This window comes from Calypte anna, chromosome 3, assembly GCF_003957555.1.
Source record: "Calypte anna isolate BGI_N300 chromosome 3, bCalAnn1_v1.p, whole genome shotgun sequence".
In the NCBI taxonomy this organism is placed as follows: domain Eukaryota; kingdom Metazoa; phylum Chordata; class Aves; order Apodiformes; family Trochilidae; genus Calypte; species Calypte anna.
The window spans coordinates 96,464,107-96,483,412 of record NC_044246.1 but is presented as its reverse complement, the minus strand read 5'-3'; the positions used below and the strand labels follow the sequence as shown (position 1 = coordinate 96,483,412).

Sequence of the window (19,306 nt, the reverse complement as noted above, 5' to 3'; positions counted from 1 at the left end):
TCCCCAGGAAGGTTCCTGGAAGCTCTCACACACAGCTCTGCCTACAGCAGCCTGTCCAGAGGTGGCCTGGAGCACTTAGGGAGGCTGAAGAGGTGGCAGAGGTTCCTGGTGCTCTCAGGGCCCTGGCAGTAACAAACCAGTAGGAACTCAAGAACCCCACTCTGTAACTTGGATAAAACAAATTGGTGACATGTCCAGTGTTGCAGGGAGAAGGTGACCACACCAGTCTGATTCAGTAATAAGGATCAACTTGAGTAGTTGTGTAGGGCCACAGTGAAAAGGCAACCGGAATACTTTAATATCAGTAACAATCCCAACACACCCCGCTGTAGTTAGCTCCAACCTTTCTCCAGTGCTTTAGAAACAAATACAGACACAAAGTGACTATGCAGAAGCCATGTTACACACAGAGTATTTCCCTGCAGGTGGCCAAAGACACACTGCGTAATAAGATTACCATAATATAAAGTGTACAAATAAACAGCACTAGCAGGGATCCTGTTGCCTCTCATCCTCTTCAGCTGAAACAACTTAAGCTCCATATGTGACAGGAAGGAAATCTGTTACCCTACTTTTTATTGTACAGTGTTCAGATGAACTGAGAAAATTATGTATGAGACTGGACATGCAGTTTTTCTGCAGAATGAGTGTAAAGTATAGTGAAAAGCATCCTCATAACCACCGGTAAGCTTCCCACTGGTAAGAGTAAGAGGGAAGAAGTCTTTGGACTCCACAGCTATTCAGTGCACAGCCTTAGCTCATTCCCTATTCAAAGCAGGGACAGCTGCAGCCCTGACAAAACTTAGGAGAGAAAATCTCTTCTGCATCATATTGTGTCCCTATGTTCCTATGTCATGGGGCTGCAGAGAGAGAGACATGCACTCTCCACTTTACCTACCCCACATGTTCTGTTCATGTCTCTACAGCTGGTGCAGAGAGACAGGAATACAATCACTATAAAATACATAGCACCCTGCTGGAAATTGCCTGAGGTTTCAGCACTGCAATACAGTAATAGGACTTGGAATCAACAGGGGAACTGCAGCCTGGATCTGCAAAGACTGCAGGCAACTTGGAAAAGGAACTATTAAGTAGTTGCAATTCTTATACTCTGTTCTAAATGAATACACACGGAGCAGGAACAGAACAGGGTTGAGATGATTCAGAACTAACACTAAATACCTTTCAGGCCAGGATTTATCTCACTTAACTTTGGTAAGCCAAAAAAGGTAAAAAGAGCTATATATATAACTATATTCTTCAGAGGGAGAAAATTATATTAACAGACACCTTTTTTTTTTTTTTTTTTTCTGGCTGTAGGAAGATGCTAAATTTAGGTGATGTGTTTCTTACTTTTACAACCATTTGGACACCCAGTTTCTGACACACAGAATTTTATTCCTATGTGTACCCCACATTCTGCTGTATAAAGAAACCAAGACCTTCCAGTCTTTTCTTTTTTTATATGCATGTTCAAAGCTCATATTTCTTAAGTCTATCCCTATTGAAAGAAAATTTTCACAGTACTGCTATATGGAGTATTACTTAGAAATATGTACACGTGAAGGCATAAAAGAAAAGGTTTACATACTACGACACACACAGCTAAAAAAGCTGTCAAAGGCATAACTATTATCCAGACTAATAACCTTGTTTTGATGCCAAATGTTAAGTTTCTGCCATCCTTCAGTGAAATTGCTGCAATGATTTATAAAAATCATAAATAATGTTTTAAGTGGAAAAACTGCATTTTAGCTCATACTTGCTTATGAACTACTCAATTGTGAACATTAAAAAAAAATAACACCATTAGAACATACTGGAGAAAAACACAAAAAACCCTGAGAAAGTTATAAATGTAAGAAACAAGTCTCTATCATGTAAACAAGCTGGTAACATTGCCTTTAGGTGTTTCTACTGATTATGACCGCATTAATGTTAACTGTTAAGTTTCAGAGGAAATAATTAAGATCCATGAGAAAAGCTGCACATGTTTAATAGCTGATTGAATGGAGCAAAACAAAGAGAGAAATACCTATTATCTCCAGCACTGCATTGCCACTTCAGCCTGCAAAAAACCTCCAATTGAACCAATTAAGAACAGGAACAGTGAGAAGCACAGGCAGATCAACTTTTTTCCTGTGCTTCTTGTTTCATCAAGGCAACTGTGCTGTAAGTTTCTGTTCTCCCATTCCCCTCAGCTTCTTTAACCTTTTTCTGTGCGAAGAGGTGTACAAAGAAATAAATCTGAGGTCCTGATTCATCACTATTTTCTTCTGACAAAGGGAAATGTGAAGTGCTTTGAGAACATTTTAGAAAATGATAGGGAAGTTTCACACTTGCAGAAAAGCATGTGAAAAACAATAGGAACTGAGCAATGAATAATTTGGTGCAAGGGTCCTTAGAAAAAAACAACAACCCATACTGCTTGTAAAGGTGACAGTTATTAGATTTTCCAATCTAACCAGACCAGACATAAATTGGTACAGAGGGCTGAAAAGACACCCTTACATCTTTTCAATGTTGCAGTATTCCCCATGCTCGTCTGGCTTATAAGAACTATCTCCAGGCTAGTACCAACATCACTATCTCTCATCTATCAAGTAACACTTTCTAGATACACTAACATCCAGAGGTAGCATCCTCATGCAGTCATGAATTCTAACATCTTCACTATTAAAAGATAACTCCTCCTTTACACTTGATCCCCATAGACTTTTCCTTTACAGAGAAGTTAGATGTTCCACTACTTCAAAAGCCTAGTCTGAGATTCACACCAGTGGCACATTGTGGAAGAACTATTTTTGTACTGACTACATTAGGATTGTCTTCTGGCATCAGCAGGGGATCTAACAAAGAGCTCCCAGTTGCTGAATAAGAGTGTATTAGGGAAAAATAGCAAAAGTGATACATGAAAAAGAGGGTGCACTGCAATGAAATATCTGTATCAGGAGCACTTTAAGAACTAAGATTCTAAAAGAAAATATTCAAAATAGTATGCCAACTTGTGCGACAAGAGATGTATATAAGAGTAGAATGAATAGGCGTAGATGAAGAATGGCTAAGGTGCAGGGAGAGTTGCTGAGGTCAAGAAACAAGCATCAGCACAAACAAAATCTAAAAAATGTGTGGAAGTAAAAAGTGAACAATGGAAAGTACTGCTTAAATACTAAGCATTAGATCAAGTCTGATATTCTTTATGCCAACAAGGAGGTCCTTTGTGACCACAGATCTAGCAATTAATTTAGGTACAGAGATGATGGTATAGGGCAGAATAAGAAATGAAAAGTTCAAATATTTGGAAAAGCAACTGGACGTGAGTCAGCAAAGACTCAAGAAATTACCCCATAAAATAAGGGATGGATTATCCAAAATAATCTCTGAACCAGCAGTGATTACCTTCAGGCATTCCTGCCAAATGGGGGAGACTCTACAGGAGCTGAGATGTGCAGAAACAGGAAAAACCTCTGAGGAATTGCAGATCCATCCTCTAATATCAATTTCAGAAGTCTGATAAGAGAACAATCTTTTTTTAAAATGATAGTATTAAGGTAATAGTAAGAAGCATTCAAAATGGATTTTCAAGAAGCCTAATCCAAAGGTCTTGCTTTAAGCACTGTGGATGTCAAAGTTTGTATCCTCTGGCTGTTCAAAAGCATGGAGTTCTCTCCAACCTTCTTTTCCTGTATACTTCAGTTGCACTCCAGCCTCACAGTCCTGGTTTTAAAAAATGGTTTGCTATGAGAGGGATTCTCACTAACTACTACATCTCCTGTTCTGATGATCACTAACTAAAATAAAGCTCTGGTCAGACCTTTCCAGTTGCACCACAGGCTGCACTCCTCACAAAACCTGTACGGCATTAAGTACTTGTTTCTCATGTGATCTGTATAGAGTTTATCTGTATCTTACAAAGAACACAAAACACAGATTTATCATGGCTGTTGTTCTCAGACATTTCTCCATGACAGCCACTTATACAAACACCAGATGAACTACTTTCTTTACAGAATTAAGTACAATATAGATAACAGAGATCAATGGAGGTACTCTGTAAAAATACTGTTTTTGCAACACAGTGAAGGTACCATGTCAGGACACACATTACTGTACATAGTGCATTTGAAAATAAAAAAAAAAGAGACTAGAACTCTACAACTAATAAAATCTACTTGCATTTACAGCCACTTCTTATTATCTTATTCACCTGTATCCTTGGAGTGGTTTTTTATTCAGTAGATTTCTTCAGAAAGCAAAACAATTTGGCTTAGTAACTATGAACTGGAGCTGCTCAAAAAAATATTACCACACACTTGTTTGTGCTATTCACAGAGAAGGAATTATGAAATTTTATTAATAATTTTCGTTTCTTTTTTAGAACTATCAAATAGTAATACCCTTTAAATTATGTAATTCACTAAAGAGAAAACAGAGAATAATTATAAATAATGCACCATAAGCAAAAGTGTTTTATTTTTTTCAGACATCACTTAAGCGATTGAATATTTAAAAAGAATTATTGTAATAAATGAACTATTGTGATTAAATGTGATTCCAAGTCACTTTGGAAGACCAGGCAAAAAATCGGTTTATAATCTGTTTTGACAGACAATTATGTTGAAATTCTATGTAAATTCTATACAAATTAATCTGAAGAACTAACCAACAATGAACCTGAAGTATATAATATAAACTAAAGCCATGCTACTAAATCATATTTTAGGAAAAGTTACAGTCTAAGCACATGCAATTCTTCCAGAATCAAGAGTGCTCTTATGTTTTCATCACTGATTTTTACCATTTAAAAAAAACTCAAATGTATGGTATCTTATTGAGCTCCCTATTTAACTTTATGATACATTCTAGACTTCAACAGTTTTCAGTTCTGTCTTGGAATAGAATGTGATGTCCAAATAATATTTTTCTATTTCTTCAGGGATTATTTAATATTCCTGTTTCTAATAGCAAATGCTTAGAATGCTACCTATGAATTTACAGGAATTACTTGAAACAGAATAAGAATCTTTATACTTCCAGAGAGATAGATGAAATAATATGATTTTAAATAATTCAACTCCTAGAAAAGTTAGAAAGGTAAAAATACTGCCTTCCAATAAGCCTCCATAAGTCACACTTCACTAGCTACAAAATTTCCACATGCCTACTTAAAAATCTAGAAATACTAAATTCAAGCACATTTTGATTAAAAAATGAAATATCCAGTAATCTCTAAGGTTCTGTGAAATGACCAGAAAGGATAAATATTTTGCCTGACGAATATCTTTAAAAAAAAAAATATGGTCTGATTTTCTGTTCTATAGTAACATTGCAAGTCTTGAAAACTTGATGCTTTTGACTGACCAAATTACTTCTCTTCCTTTCTCTTTTTCCTCCCCATACACATGCATTTGTATATTCTGAATTATTTTATATTAATTTGAATTATTTTCTACCCTTTGAAAAATAGAAATATTTTTACAATAGCACAGACAAGAAAATATGCAGAAAGTAACATACATTTTGAAGTGTCAAATCACTGATGTTAGTTGATATTGCTCTCAGCCAGTCAGCACTCTCCTGGGCTGTATAAAACTGAAGTATCCCAGTACTAACTCCATCGAGTGCCAGCACTTCAAATGCATTAGATCTGCAGTAAGAAGAAATATATCCGTAAAGGAAGATATGTCAGTTTTCTGAAACTGCCCAGTATTTTCAGTGTTCAAGTGATAATTATACCTTTTGACAAGTTTTAATCTTAACTGTACAAATCAAAAGAAAGGCAACAGAAGGAAGGATAATAATGGGCAGTACCAGGAGCAACACATACAGAACGTACTTTCTCTGTACCAAAATATATTTGTGCTGATTTACTTCCTTTGAGTATACATGTTACGTTCATAATTACTGAACTTAAAGTACTGTATTCAGGAAGTATACATTATGTCTTTTTGAACAAACATAAAATTTTCTTAAGCCAAAATAACTATTTTCTTTATTGCATTTTGGTTTCATTTATTAGGAATGTATCAAGTTGCAAAGAGCTGCCTTTCCTAGCTTTAATTTATTGGATTACTATGCTTTTCTACAAAACATTCTAGGCAATGTCTCCCTTAAGCTCTTTTATGACATAGGAATTTGAAAAAAATGTATTTAGAAGTTTCTCAAAATAGTTTTTGAATGCAGGGCTATTTCTCAAAAAAGCATTGACACCTGCTAATGCTTCTAAAAATCTTTCATACATTTACAGCAACTTTATTCTACAAACGCTGATGCTTTCCTTACCATCTGCATTAAGTTAGGCACTGTGTCTGTACTTCTGAAATCTCCCTCTTTTTGGAAGCTGGTGGGATGTGCTTTTTAGGAACAACATAAGTTCATTAAGTACTGGCATGGTCTAAATGTAAAACTTATGACATCCACGAGTATCAGCAACTAAACTTCAGAAAGCTGCATAGATTATTTAATGCAATGAGAATTTGATTTTAGTCATATACTATTGTGAAAGACAATTATTATCTGAATGAGTGTGCATGTTCATTTTATATATAATATAAACAGCATCACTGCTATATTGACAAATTAGATATTTATGTTATAGATATATAGATATTATGCTGGTACTAACCTGAAAGAAAGCAAAGTATTGAATTAAGAATACTGCTCTATGAAGTTCATGACCTTTCCTGGGATCTGTGATCTAAAAGGAAGTCCTTTACTGCTTAATTTATCACAAATGACAACAAAAGTTTTCAAAATTACACATAGAGGTTAATAGGCAGTTACTCATTCATGGCTTACTGAAAAAGTTATTAACTTACATTTGTCATTTGTAGAGAGCTTGATGGTGAACATGAACACTGAACTCCATATACTTGCTAAGAAAGGTCATATAAAATACTCATCACACATAATATTACCACAATTAAGTATCCTAATAGATATATTAACATTAACTGATATGCATTACTGTTCAAGGAGCTGTAAAGTGTTATACTTGTTGTTACCAAAAAAAACCATTCTTGGTCCTCCACCACTTCCAGAGGGCAGACTTTGGCCTATTCAGGACACTGGTTGAGAGAATACCTTGGGAGTCAGTCCTAAAGGACAAAGGGGTCTAGAAAGGCTAGACATTGTTCAAGAAGGAAACCTAAAAGCACAGGATTGAGCTGTCCCCATGTGCCCTAAGACAAAATGGCAAGGAAGACAACCAGCCTGGCTGAATGGGGAAATTTTATTGGGAGTTAGGAAAAAACAGAGAGGTTACCTCCTTTGGAAGAAGGGGCGGGCATGTGTACAGGGATCTAGTTAGGTCATGTAAATTAAAAATTAGGAAGGCAAAAGCCCAGCTGGAGCTTAATCTGGCCACTGTCATAAGAGACAACAAAAAAAAACTTTTTACAAATACATTATTAACAAAAAGAAAGCCACAGAGAATACCCATCCATTTTGGATGCAGGAGGAAAAATTGCAACCAAGGATTAGAAAAAGACTGAGATACTTAAGGATTTCTTTGTATCCATCTTTAATAGTTATATGAGCTATCTCCAGGGTATTCAGCTTCCTGAACTGGAGAATAAAGATGGAGAAGAGCACAACCCCCCAGAATCCAGGAGGAAGGAGTTAACAACCTGCTATAGCACCCAGACACTCACAAGTCTATGGGGACAGATGGAATTCACCTGAGAGTACTGAGGGAGGTGGCAGAGAAGCTCATGAAGTGCCTCTCCATCATTTACCAACAGTCCTGGTTAACAGGGAAGGTCCCAGATGACAGAAGGTTTGCCAGTGTGACACTTATCTACAAGAAGGGCTAAAAAGAGGATCTAGGGAACCACAGATCTGTCAGCCTGACCTCAGTGCCTGGAAAAATTATGGAGAGGTTTAGCTTGAGTGCACCCACATGGCTAGTGGAGGACAGCCAAGGGATCAGAGGCAGCAGGTATGGCCAAGGGATCAGAGGCAGCAGGAAAAGCAAGTCCTGCTTGACCAACCTGGTCTTGTTCTATGACCAGGTGACCCACCTAGTGGACGAGAGAAATGCTGTGGACCTTATCTACCTGGACTTTAGTAAAGCTTTTGACACCATCACTCACAGCGTTTTCCAGAAGCTTGTGGCTCATGGCATAGACAGGTGTATGTAGTGAAATGAAGCAACCAGGTGCCACTAATTCCCAGGGAGTGGCATGAGTTTGTGTTAAGCCCACCTGTGCCTAATTAGGGCGGGCCCCCATTGCGCATGAGCAGGATTAGGGGGCCAATAAAAGGTGAGTCCTGAAGCACAGGCTCAGCTCATTCCTGAGCACGCCTGCAGAGAGGTCAGTTGCTTCTCTCAGCACTGCACTACCTTCATTGTGCCACAAGTGCTCATTGCCCTCAGGGTGAGGCTTGAGTGGCACAGCTGGCTAGCACGCTGTTATATGGACAACCCGAGCAATGCTGAGGCTGCGGGTTTGAGACTCCTCAGATGACAGAAGGGAACTCCTATGCTAACAATTACTGCAATCAACACAAGCAATTAAAAACTAAAAATGTCTTCAGAGTCAATGTCAGTGGCTTCAGTCTCCAATGCAATGCATAAATATCTCTAGGAATTCTTTGGCATATTTGAGTTGACTAACAGAATCTATATTTGGATAATCTATAATCTATATTTATATAATTAGTGGCAATATACTGCCACTATAATTCCAGCTCAGGTTCCAGTTCAAGCTCTATAAAGCTTTTGACAAGAGGAGTCTAAAGCTCATGACAACAAATCTCTATCATAGAATCATAGAATGGTTTGGGTTGAAAGGGACCTTAAAAGTCTAGTTGCAATCTCCTTGTTATGGGCAGGGACACCTCCCACCAGACCAGGTTGGTCAAAGCCCCATCCAACCTGGCCCTGAACACTTCCAGTGAGGGGGTCATGACTGCAAAAATCATCAATGTCATTATGTTTAAATTGCACATAAAGTATTACTTCTTCAAGATCTGAAATTTTCCATGATACAAATAACCAATTTATACTGTCTAAAGATATGTTGGTTAGGGAAAAGTAGATGTTTATATGCTTGACTTACACATGGTAATATGGTAGATTTGAAATCTAAACACCCTCTACTCTCAGAATAAAAAGCAATAAAGCTTGATCATATAATTATAATTATCATTATTACTGAAATCATAATGCAAATAATTTTCCCCACAACAGTCAACTGAAAATATTTATTTCTTGAAAACATAGACATTTTGTAAAATAACAGCTATAAAGCTAAGTAATGGGCAATATAGACTTCAACATATTGCTCCAGATTATTTTTTTCTTTTTTTCAGTGTCAGTCAGTGGGAAGCAAGCAGGTCAGCTGCAGAAACTCAAGGCTATTAATCCTGAGGTATTTATTGAAGACTTTTTGGGGTAGAATCATGCTGAGCTAATCCTGGTAGATTAGAATTTAGTATACTGTCAGCAAGCAGTGGAAAAGACAAAGTCTCAGCTTTTCCAGAAACATACAAAACAAAAAGCAATAATTCTTTGAACTCTGTGGTTAATACAAACAATTCTCTGAGGGTAATAATCTGTTTACCTTTTGGGGGGGACAGGATTTATTTTGGCTTTTCTTCTTTGTATTGGCAGGATGCCATGGTATCATCTACCATTTTGTCTTCTAAGGAATGTTATTTACTAGAATAAAGGAGACTGAATAGGTGTCACATAAATTTTCCAGAGCAACATATAATCTTTGAGGGAAAGAGGAAATGGGTCCTGAATACAAGCATCTTGAAAAGAATAGAAGTGCTTCATTTTTGCCTGTGCATTTACTTAGCTGCAGCACAGATTATAAAATAATTGCTAAATATCTTGAAGATGAAGATTCAAAAAATAAAGTTGTTCACTCTCCTTATGTTGGCTTCATGCTACTGAACAGAATTAAAGGGATGTATTTAAGCATGCTGCGCTAGAGTGCAAAAAAACCTAGTTAGTTTCTTAGTTTTCATGTCAATGATTTTTGATGGACTTCTAGACTGTCATTATATTGTGGCATAAAAAATAATGTCTAATTTCTAGGCAAAACATTTTGCATCATTTCTCAAGTAAGGAGTAGATACTAAAGCATCCTTGATCTCTAAGAATCAGTATTATTCAGAATCAGTATTATTCAGTATTCAGTGTTAATCTTTTATTCTAACTCTGTGACACAGCTCTTAGCTTCTTTTTTCCTGCCTATACCTTGGGGTTTTTTCTGCTTTAGAAGCTTAGTAGAGCCAAGGATAAATTACTCTTATTGTGGAGAGATCTGCAGAATGCCTGGCTACTTTTAGGGTACCTTTCTCTTTATTCTGTTGAGCAGATCTTATTCTGTAGCCTGCATTTACCTGATTACTTGAAGTTATTTTCAGAATGTCCTTCGGCTTGAGAAGAACTGTAGCAAACATACTGGAAAGAACTTAATTTAATGATGCTTTGAAAGGAAAACACACATAGCAGCCTTCATGCAGTCTTTCAAAAACTGTAAATAGCACAATTAAAAAAAAAATAAAATCCAAGGACTTTGTGGCTTATTTTTTCTATATTTCACCTAAAGATATAATGTAGTGTTTTCTGGAGTGCTCCAGAGATCAGCAAATTCACTACAAATGTTACAAAATGGACTACCACTAAGGCAGATGCCAAGCTTGTTTTAATACTTTTTAACTATAGCAAAAAAAATGCACACATGTGTGTGCAATCACCAACATTGCCCACACTGAAATATATCAATTGCATTACAAGTCTATGAGGTCTAAAAGCCATTGAAAACTAATGTCACTTTCCAACTCCATGCAGAATGGGGAAATAAAAGAAGTTGAAATTCCTTAAGTGCCAAACTCTGCTACCAAATCCTAAAGTGAAAGTACAATACTTCTTGAGAAAACAGAAACTTTTCAACAGAAAATTTTGTTTTAATTTGAATAACCAGAATTATACATAGAGTCTAGATAATCTTAGCAGTGTTTTTATAAAGGTGTTAATGCTTCCAACTTCTGAAGTCTTTCTCTTTGTATACTCTAAAATATTTTCTCCTTTATACATCTTCAGGACAGTGGTGTTTAAGAGCTATTCTTTACCTAACTATTCTACCCAGCCTTTGTCTTCCTCTTCTGCCATCTACCAAAAAGCTTTACTATGCTCCCATGAAAAACTATTTTTGTTGTAGTAATAATCCTTAATGTCATCCCCTGCACTTCGTACTGTTGTGTTGCATCTCATTACCAATGGAAAATCTTTTCATTACATGCTGTGCTCTTCTTCTATACTCATGATGTTGATTCTGTGTCACCAATGATTTTAATTAGTGTACTTTTTTCTGCATCATCAAATAGCTCTTAATGCATATGATTAATAATATCCCTCCACAACTATACTTTATTTTTCATCTTACCATTTCTCAGATATTAATCTCTCTGTCCCCATTTGCCACCGTATTGCTACCTTTCAGGTACATACTTGTTCTTAACTTCATGTTCAACATAATCCTTACTGAAAACTGTAAGCAAGTACTCATTCAGGGTTTTTTAACAGAGAGGCTGTGTTGAATCCCTGTACCTTTCTCAAAATAATTTATTCCACTTCTTAACTTCCACTGTATTTGAGCTAATTAAAGGCATATTGTTAACTCACCAAAAGGTTAAAAGGTAAAATAGAAGATTCTGCTAAGAAACAAGAAAGGCAATTGAAAACAAACCAAAAAAAGAACCCAGACAATTAAAAAAAAATAATGCAATATTCTGTGCTAATTGCACTGGATTTAGATGTCATGTAAGAAAAATGAAATATTACAATAGAATTAACTACATTCTCTTTTATTGGTCTATTTATCTTTAGTTTTCTATTTCTAAAATCAAAATAATTGAAATTATGCCATGAACTACAAATTCCCTTGCATGAGAAATACTTACCAATCTCATTATTTCACTGTTAAACTTACATTACATCAACTGACGAATTCTATCTTCAATTTATTAGTCAAATAAAGTCATTACCAGCTAGCAATTAAGAGTATTAAGATGATCAGATATTTCATTATATATTTATTACTTTACCTCTTACAGAGAAAAATGACATTGATGGGTGGTGTAGAATGATAGAAATAATAGTGCTATGATATAAAGCCAAGTGAATAAAGCAGTTACTGAATTAATAACTAATAAAACCCACTAACCAGCATGCTGCATAGAAATATTCAAATGGACTCCAACCACATCAGCAGTATGAAATACCCTAATTAAAGGTGATTTCAGTCATTAATATGATGTTACTCTTCTGAAGATACAACTGGAAAGATCTTGCATTGAGAAGACAAAGGATATCTACTTCATTTCATACCTTTCCTTTAAAATCATCAGGGAGATTTTTTGCTTTTGTTTTGTGATATGACAGACTTCACATTCCCACTCGGCAGTATTTTCATTCCTCTTGTATATGGAAGGAAAAATATTATCCTGTTCTCTCTTGTTTCTCTTAATAACTATGGTAATGACAGAATCAAAAATCTATGAAAAATACACTCATGTGCCATTAAGCCACTAGTCTTAAGACTTCCGGGGAAAAAATAAATTTAATTCAAATTATTTGAAAAGTTAAAGGTAAGTTCTTTCTCTTACAATGGAAAAAAATAACAATGACATAGACACAGATGTTCCTGGCCATCTTATGATATAAGAGCTCAGTGTATGACCTTTCTTGCCAATGTTAATAGAAAACTCAAATGGAGTACTGTGAGGTTCCAGCCCTCAGGGTCTATTCTAGAAGTGTTGTCAAAACACCATTGTAAGCCCTCAAACAAAAGTACTGCTAAAGGACTGCCTGGTGCCTAAGGAAATAACAGCCTGCATAGGGCCTTGGGCCTGCATATGGAAATGACAGAGAGAATGGAGGAGCTGAAGAGGCAGAGGTCAACCCCAGCTGCTCATGTCTCATCCTTGCAAAATAATTGTTTAAGCAGAACAGGCATATAAAACAGGGAGCAGTGATAGTGGGCATTGGGAGCTCCTCTGACACCCATCCTCCTCCAATACCTGGCCAAACACTGGATCCAGGACCAGTGAATTTCTGTTATCTATCTCTCTGAATTTCTTTCTCCTGTTCTCTTTCACACTCTTCTCCTTGCTAAAATTTTAAGGCCTACCATAATTTTTCCCAGGTTGCACAGCTTAGATATACATCTATTGGGACTTTTGTAATAAAAAAATCAGCCTGAGTATATATTTTTATGAGTTATTTCTTCTATGGTTCTAATTAAAACTGTTGTTCAAATTCAAACCTTAAGTGTCGTCTTCACCTTAATCCAAACAGTATCTGAAGGTGAACACCTCCTCAGACCATAACATTTTCATCAGTCTCCCCGGAAGGGCCAGGTCTCAGATTAAAGTTGGATGCAGCTGGGGTCCAACCTGCATACCCCTGAGTTGCCCTGTCCAGGTTGTGGCAGAGTACTGAAGAATTTAAACTGCATAGTTTAACTACAAAGTAACAAAGCCTGATCTGGTTAGAATAGGCTAGATCTGACCTGAACCACATTAAAAGTATATTGCAGTCTAAAAGACAGCTCTAGATACATAACAAGTCTTAATTGAAAAATGGTCAAAAAATCTGAGCAAGATGCTGACATCTCATACACTGTCATACTTTGTATTTTTAAAAATAAATCCAACAAAAATATATCCTACAGTAGCATAGACTCTGTTTGACCTTACAACAATCTTTTCTGTTGTTCCTAGGGTTATATAGAACTCAGAGCTTGTTTGAACCGTCATTTAAAAAAAACAACAAAACAAACAAACAAACAACAAAAAAGCCCAAACAATTTTGAATATGATAGAGAAAAAAAGTGAATGAGGTCAGAAGGACCATCCTGAGTGGCTGACAGCAGCACACCACAATAGCAGGAATCATAGAAGTGTTTCAGTTGGAAGGGACCCTGAAGATCATCTAGTTCCCTGTCAATGAACAGTCCCCCTTCATTAGCTAGGTTGCTCAAAGACCCATACAATTTGGCCTTGGAACACTTCCAGAGATGGGACATCCACATCTTCTCTGGGTAACTGTTAGAGGGTCTCAACATCCTCATAGTGAAGAATTTCTTCCTAATACCTAATTTCCTTCTCCAGGCTGAAAAACAAACTCATCTTTCTCAACTTGTCTTCATGGAAGAGCTGCTCCAGTTTTCTGATCATCTTTGTAGCCCTCCTCTGAACTTGCTCCATAAACTTCATGTTCTTCTTATGTTGGAGATTCCAGAACTGGACACAATGCTCCTGGTGGAGTCTCACAAAAGCAGAGTGGAGACTAGAACCACCTCCTTGACCTGCTGGCCACACTTTTGATGCAGCCCAGGATACAGGTGGTTTTCTCAGCTGTGCACATTGCTGGCTCATGTTGGGCATCTCATCAACCAACACCCCCAAGTCTGTTTCCTCAGGGCTGCTCTCAATCCATTGTCCAGCCAGACTATATTTGTGCTTAGGATTGCCCAAGCAGTTGGACTTAAAGATACTATATACAATGCACAACACTATATATTAAAACAGTCACTGTGTCATCTAAGACAGAAAAGCATGCCAAGTCTGCTGTAGTAAGAATTTCACAGGTGAAAAATCTTGAAGATTGAAGCAGTGTGCATTACATGTGAGTAGACAGACGGCAAAATAATCATATAGCCTTCAATACCCTTTCCTAAACTGTAACACTTTGCACAGTTAGAGAAGCTAAAAGGGATAATTTTGATGGAATGATACAGACCTCTCTGAATTTAATTCAGACAGGGAGTGGTGGAAAAGGCCTTTCCTACAGTCCATCTACCTGAAAAGAAGGCCTACAGCTTTGTATGTGAAACTACAGAAGATAGTTCCAGTACTTCAACAACACAGACTAAAAAATAATCTGGCTTTTCTAGTGGCTGTGCACCTTCTCAAGAACAACTGACTTAACTTAGAGGATAATATATAATGTAGCATAGCAACAAAAGAAAACTAGAACAAAGAACAGAAGGAAGTGAAACAGCTACAGGGATGACATATAGACTCATGGGCTCATTTAATACTGAACAAGCAGGCATACTCTCTACTAATGTATGCAAATAAGGTCTAAGTAAATATTCAGAGAATGGTAAAATTAGAAAATTAGAAAGATCCATTACACACTCAGGGAATCATCATGGACTCATTCAAATGACTTTAGACTGAGGACTAATATGTGACAGAGAGCAGAGGTCTGCAGATATGGCTGAAAGGAGGATTGTTACCTAGACTGATGTCACCATTTATAGTTGTAATTTCTTGTAGGTTTTACTTCATACATAGCAGACACATGGTTTTAGAGAGCAATTTCTTAGGACAAATTTTGGAATTTATGCTTATATGAACATGGGGAAATGTAAAAGAAAGGATACAAGTGGGATAAGAACTAGAATATATACATGTATTTCAGAGGAGAAGAGAATGAGACAAGAGTAGTCTGATATCCCTCAGGCAAAAATAAACACCTTTAGTAAGAACATGGAAAACATCTGCAGTTAATCTGAAGATGGTATTCCTTGATACTCATATAGATAGATATTCTGGCTGGTTTACCAAAACAAGCATTTAGTAGAAACTAAAGTATAATGGGATGGTGACAGGCTTTATGGAATGATTACATCTTCCTTTATAGAGTGTTTATATGAAAAAAAGAAAAAAAACCCCAAAACACAGTAATGCAGGAGTGTATTATATATTGGACTAAGATGCATCATAGAACAATATGTCTTTCCGAGACAGAAACTGAATGCATTAAGCTCCTCAATCCTGGGAAGAAAAATGTATCTATGATGGGTTGATCCTGGGTGAGCAGCTAAGCATCCACACTATCACTCGCTCCCCCACCCATCTCCCTCAGGACAACAGAGAGAATTGGAAAAGAAAGAAAACTGATGATTTTAAAAATATATAGTTTAGGAAGCAAAGGCAAGAGAAAAAACCAAACAAACAAAAGAAATGAAAAAAAAAACCAACAAGCAACAAGCACCAAACCAAAAACCAACCAACCAAAAAAAACCCCCAAAACAACAAAACAAAACACAACCCCAACCTCCCCCCCCAAAAAACTCAACAAAACAACAACCCACCACAAAACATATGATGCAATGGCAACCACCCTCCCAAAAGCAGAATGATGCCCAGCCAGTTTCCAAACAATGGCAAGCTACCCCCAAGAACCCTCTTCTCAGTTTGTTGTTGTTGAGTGTGATGTTACAGGGTATGTAATATCCCTCAGGTCAACTTGGGTCTCCTGCCTAGGTCATGTACTCTCACAGTGTCTTGCCTATCCCCAGCCTACTCATTGAGTGGGAGCAGAGCAGGAAAAAGATAAAGCCTTAATGGTGTGAAAGCTGTGCTCAGTAACAAACCGAATACTGATGTGTTATTAACAATTTTTTAGTCTCAAACTGAAACTCAACATGAGACGTAGCACAATATCAGGTGTTTTACTTCAAAGAATTATCAAAATGCATACAATACTCTTTTGGGAACTAGAATCCGATTGCTCCATCTAATTTTGCACAGAACATAAGTGAAACTGCTTTGAACTGTCAGGATTAACTCAGAGGTTTAAATATTCTTTTTTTCACTTATCCTTTAAATTTAAGAACACTGATCATAAGTTGATGAGTTGATGTCTAAAAGTACATACAGAGATTGGTTCACTTAAGTCACAGAAGAACATTTAAGCTTTGAATTGTTGTAGACCTGTAATAGAGTGCGAAGGGTTGGACCACATGAACTGGTCAGTTGAAACAGGAAGGAAGAAAGTGGTGGAGGAAGTGACAACTGACTAAATAAAATAGAAAAAAATGTGAAAGACTGTGGAAGAACCTAAAACTTTTCTGAACAATTTGTTACTAATCAACATTAAGTCTGGGAGAGGAGTTGACAACATTTCTAAATGAAAAGCAGCATAGATGTCCTACTAGCAAATAACATTTTTTCGGGCAACAGATGTGGCATAGGTGAAGAAACATACACACATGAGTTTCTGATACCTCCTGGTAGCAGGTCACCTATGTAATTGATGATTCAACAGAGATTCCAATTCTCTCATTAAAAAGAATTAGAAATAAATAAATACAGAGAAAGCCATAAAGAAAATGGAACATAACAAAAAAATAACTCCCGTTCTAAGATATATGGAAAATGGTGTACTACTTGGACCACAACTACTTGTAGACTTGAGGTAGTCCTACCACATGGAATGGTTTGCAGAACATGTGACATGCTAAGCTAAACTGTTCTCAAGCACCTTATCTATTGAAGATTTCTTAAACTACATTTTTGCTTTTACCTTTCCTGAAGTCCAGGACAAAAACCTCTGACATACTATTCCATAGCTAGTTTATGAACCTTAGGCCTTTGAGATGCAAAACTATTCTACAATCAAAAATATAGTATTTTGTACCATATCATGTTTATTTTTAATATGAGTTTCTCTATGACAATGATATGCAGCATAGTCATGATGATTGTGCACTATGTTATCATTTGTAAAGAAAAAGTAGAGTTAATCAACAATTTATGAATTTGGGAATATGCAAATCTACTATTAGATAAAAAGAATGAAATGTTGTACCTTTAAAAATTAATTCAAGTCACACTTTATATCTGTACTAGCTGCTGATGCTGAATTCCCACGATATATATTATACATGATTATAGAAACATATTTGTGAGAGCTATATTTATTGTCCTTTTTAATTTTATTTTTGGTAATCACCATGCATGACATTAACCTGTAGAGAATATCAACTGCATAGTTTTTAAAGACTTTCATATATCCACTCAAAAAAATCTTATATAGTCAACACTCCACAGCAACATGTTAGGAATATCTTACTAGCCCCATGCTTTCCTTTGAAATTACAAACCTTAATTTATCTGTTCCAGCTTTGTACCTTGAGATTCGAGCCATTGACAGAGGAACTGATAAGGTGTCCAGCCAGCGCTTCTCGTATTTTGGTTCATTAGCTATGGGAGAAGAAGGTGATGATGGAGCCTGTGCAGAATAAATGAGAATCAGTAAGTGCAGTTTATCAGACAATATATTAAAAAAACCCATGAATATGTGTATCTGGCTCTGCTTCTCTCAGAAGTGAACAATCATAGCAATAAAACTATTCAAGAAGCTTAGGATTTACTAAAGAGAAGTAATGTTGAAAGGAATGCGAGCTATCTTCAAATGCTTCTGACTTAAATTTGTACTTATATTTTATATATATCCAAATATATGTGTGTTTCTTAACACCTGTAACTGTCAATGAAAAGGAAATTGGTTTTAGTCATAAATGTCCTAAATTTTCCTAAATTTTCTCTAAATGCAACAAAAAAAGACAGTTCTCATTTAAATTAATTTGGTTGGTGTAATTCTTTGACATGTATCAAAAAATAATCAGCAAAAAAGACATACAGTATCCTAATATGCTAGAGAATACTGGTTTCTTATTAGTGCATTGTGACTTTTATCCGTAGTTTTATTTAATAATAGATTCAAAATTCTTATTTCTGTATTATCAGTATCTGTATAGGGACTCACGAACTTTGAAATTTCATCTTTGAAGTCTTCCTTTAAATGCTTCTACATGAAAGGCAAGATTGCTGATGCTCTCTAAACAGTATAGTATTTCCTGATCTCAGAATAGTGAAAATACTAAATTTTAAAATCTACTCAATGTTACTACGATATACAAAAGAAAACCTTAAATTAAACCAATGCAAATGTAAATTAAGTTAGGGAAATTATCCTGGATATACAGCTGTTGATAAAAGGGTTTACTCACACCCAACAAAGAGCTTATATGACAGGTGAGCTGCTTATACACATAGCTTCTTATGCATCACAACTAAATAGTGCATGAAGGCACCAAGAATGAAACATAGTAAAAAGAAAATATGAAATTTTAAGTGTTCACAGAACTGCTAGCACTAAACATGCAAGAAACTGCAGAGAAATAGATAATTAGTCAATACAAACTTGCAGAATATGCCTTTCCATCCTTCTAAATTAATATCTAGAGGTTTACACCATTGTATTTGACTGTTGACTGAAAGTACAGAGCTATGTCCAAATTGTCAAAAAAGATAACTGGTTTTATTTGATTTCAAAATAGTATTTCAAGGCAAAAATTGATTACATTAGAAAATGCTGGGAACCACTGCTCAGTGTACCAATCCAGATCTATGACCATGATTATGAGTTTTAAAAAATGCTTATTAAATAAACAATAGTGTGAGCCAGGAGTTTCTTGCAGAATGCATC

The 19,306-nt window shown here is 36.1% G+C and overlaps 1 protein-coding gene across 1 annotated transcript in view; it reads right to left on the bottom strand.

Moving 5' to 3' along the window:
* Positions 1-19,306, bottom strand: part of SNTG2 (syntrophin gamma 2) — a 139,649-nt gene that overhangs the window by 51,257 nt on the left and 69,086 nt on the right. The window contains 2 exon segments of the mRNA XM_030447919.1: positions 5,518-5,647; positions 17,919-18,046. Of these exon segments, the coding sequence (XP_030303779.1) occupies positions 5,518-5,647; positions 17,919-18,046 (258 nt within the window).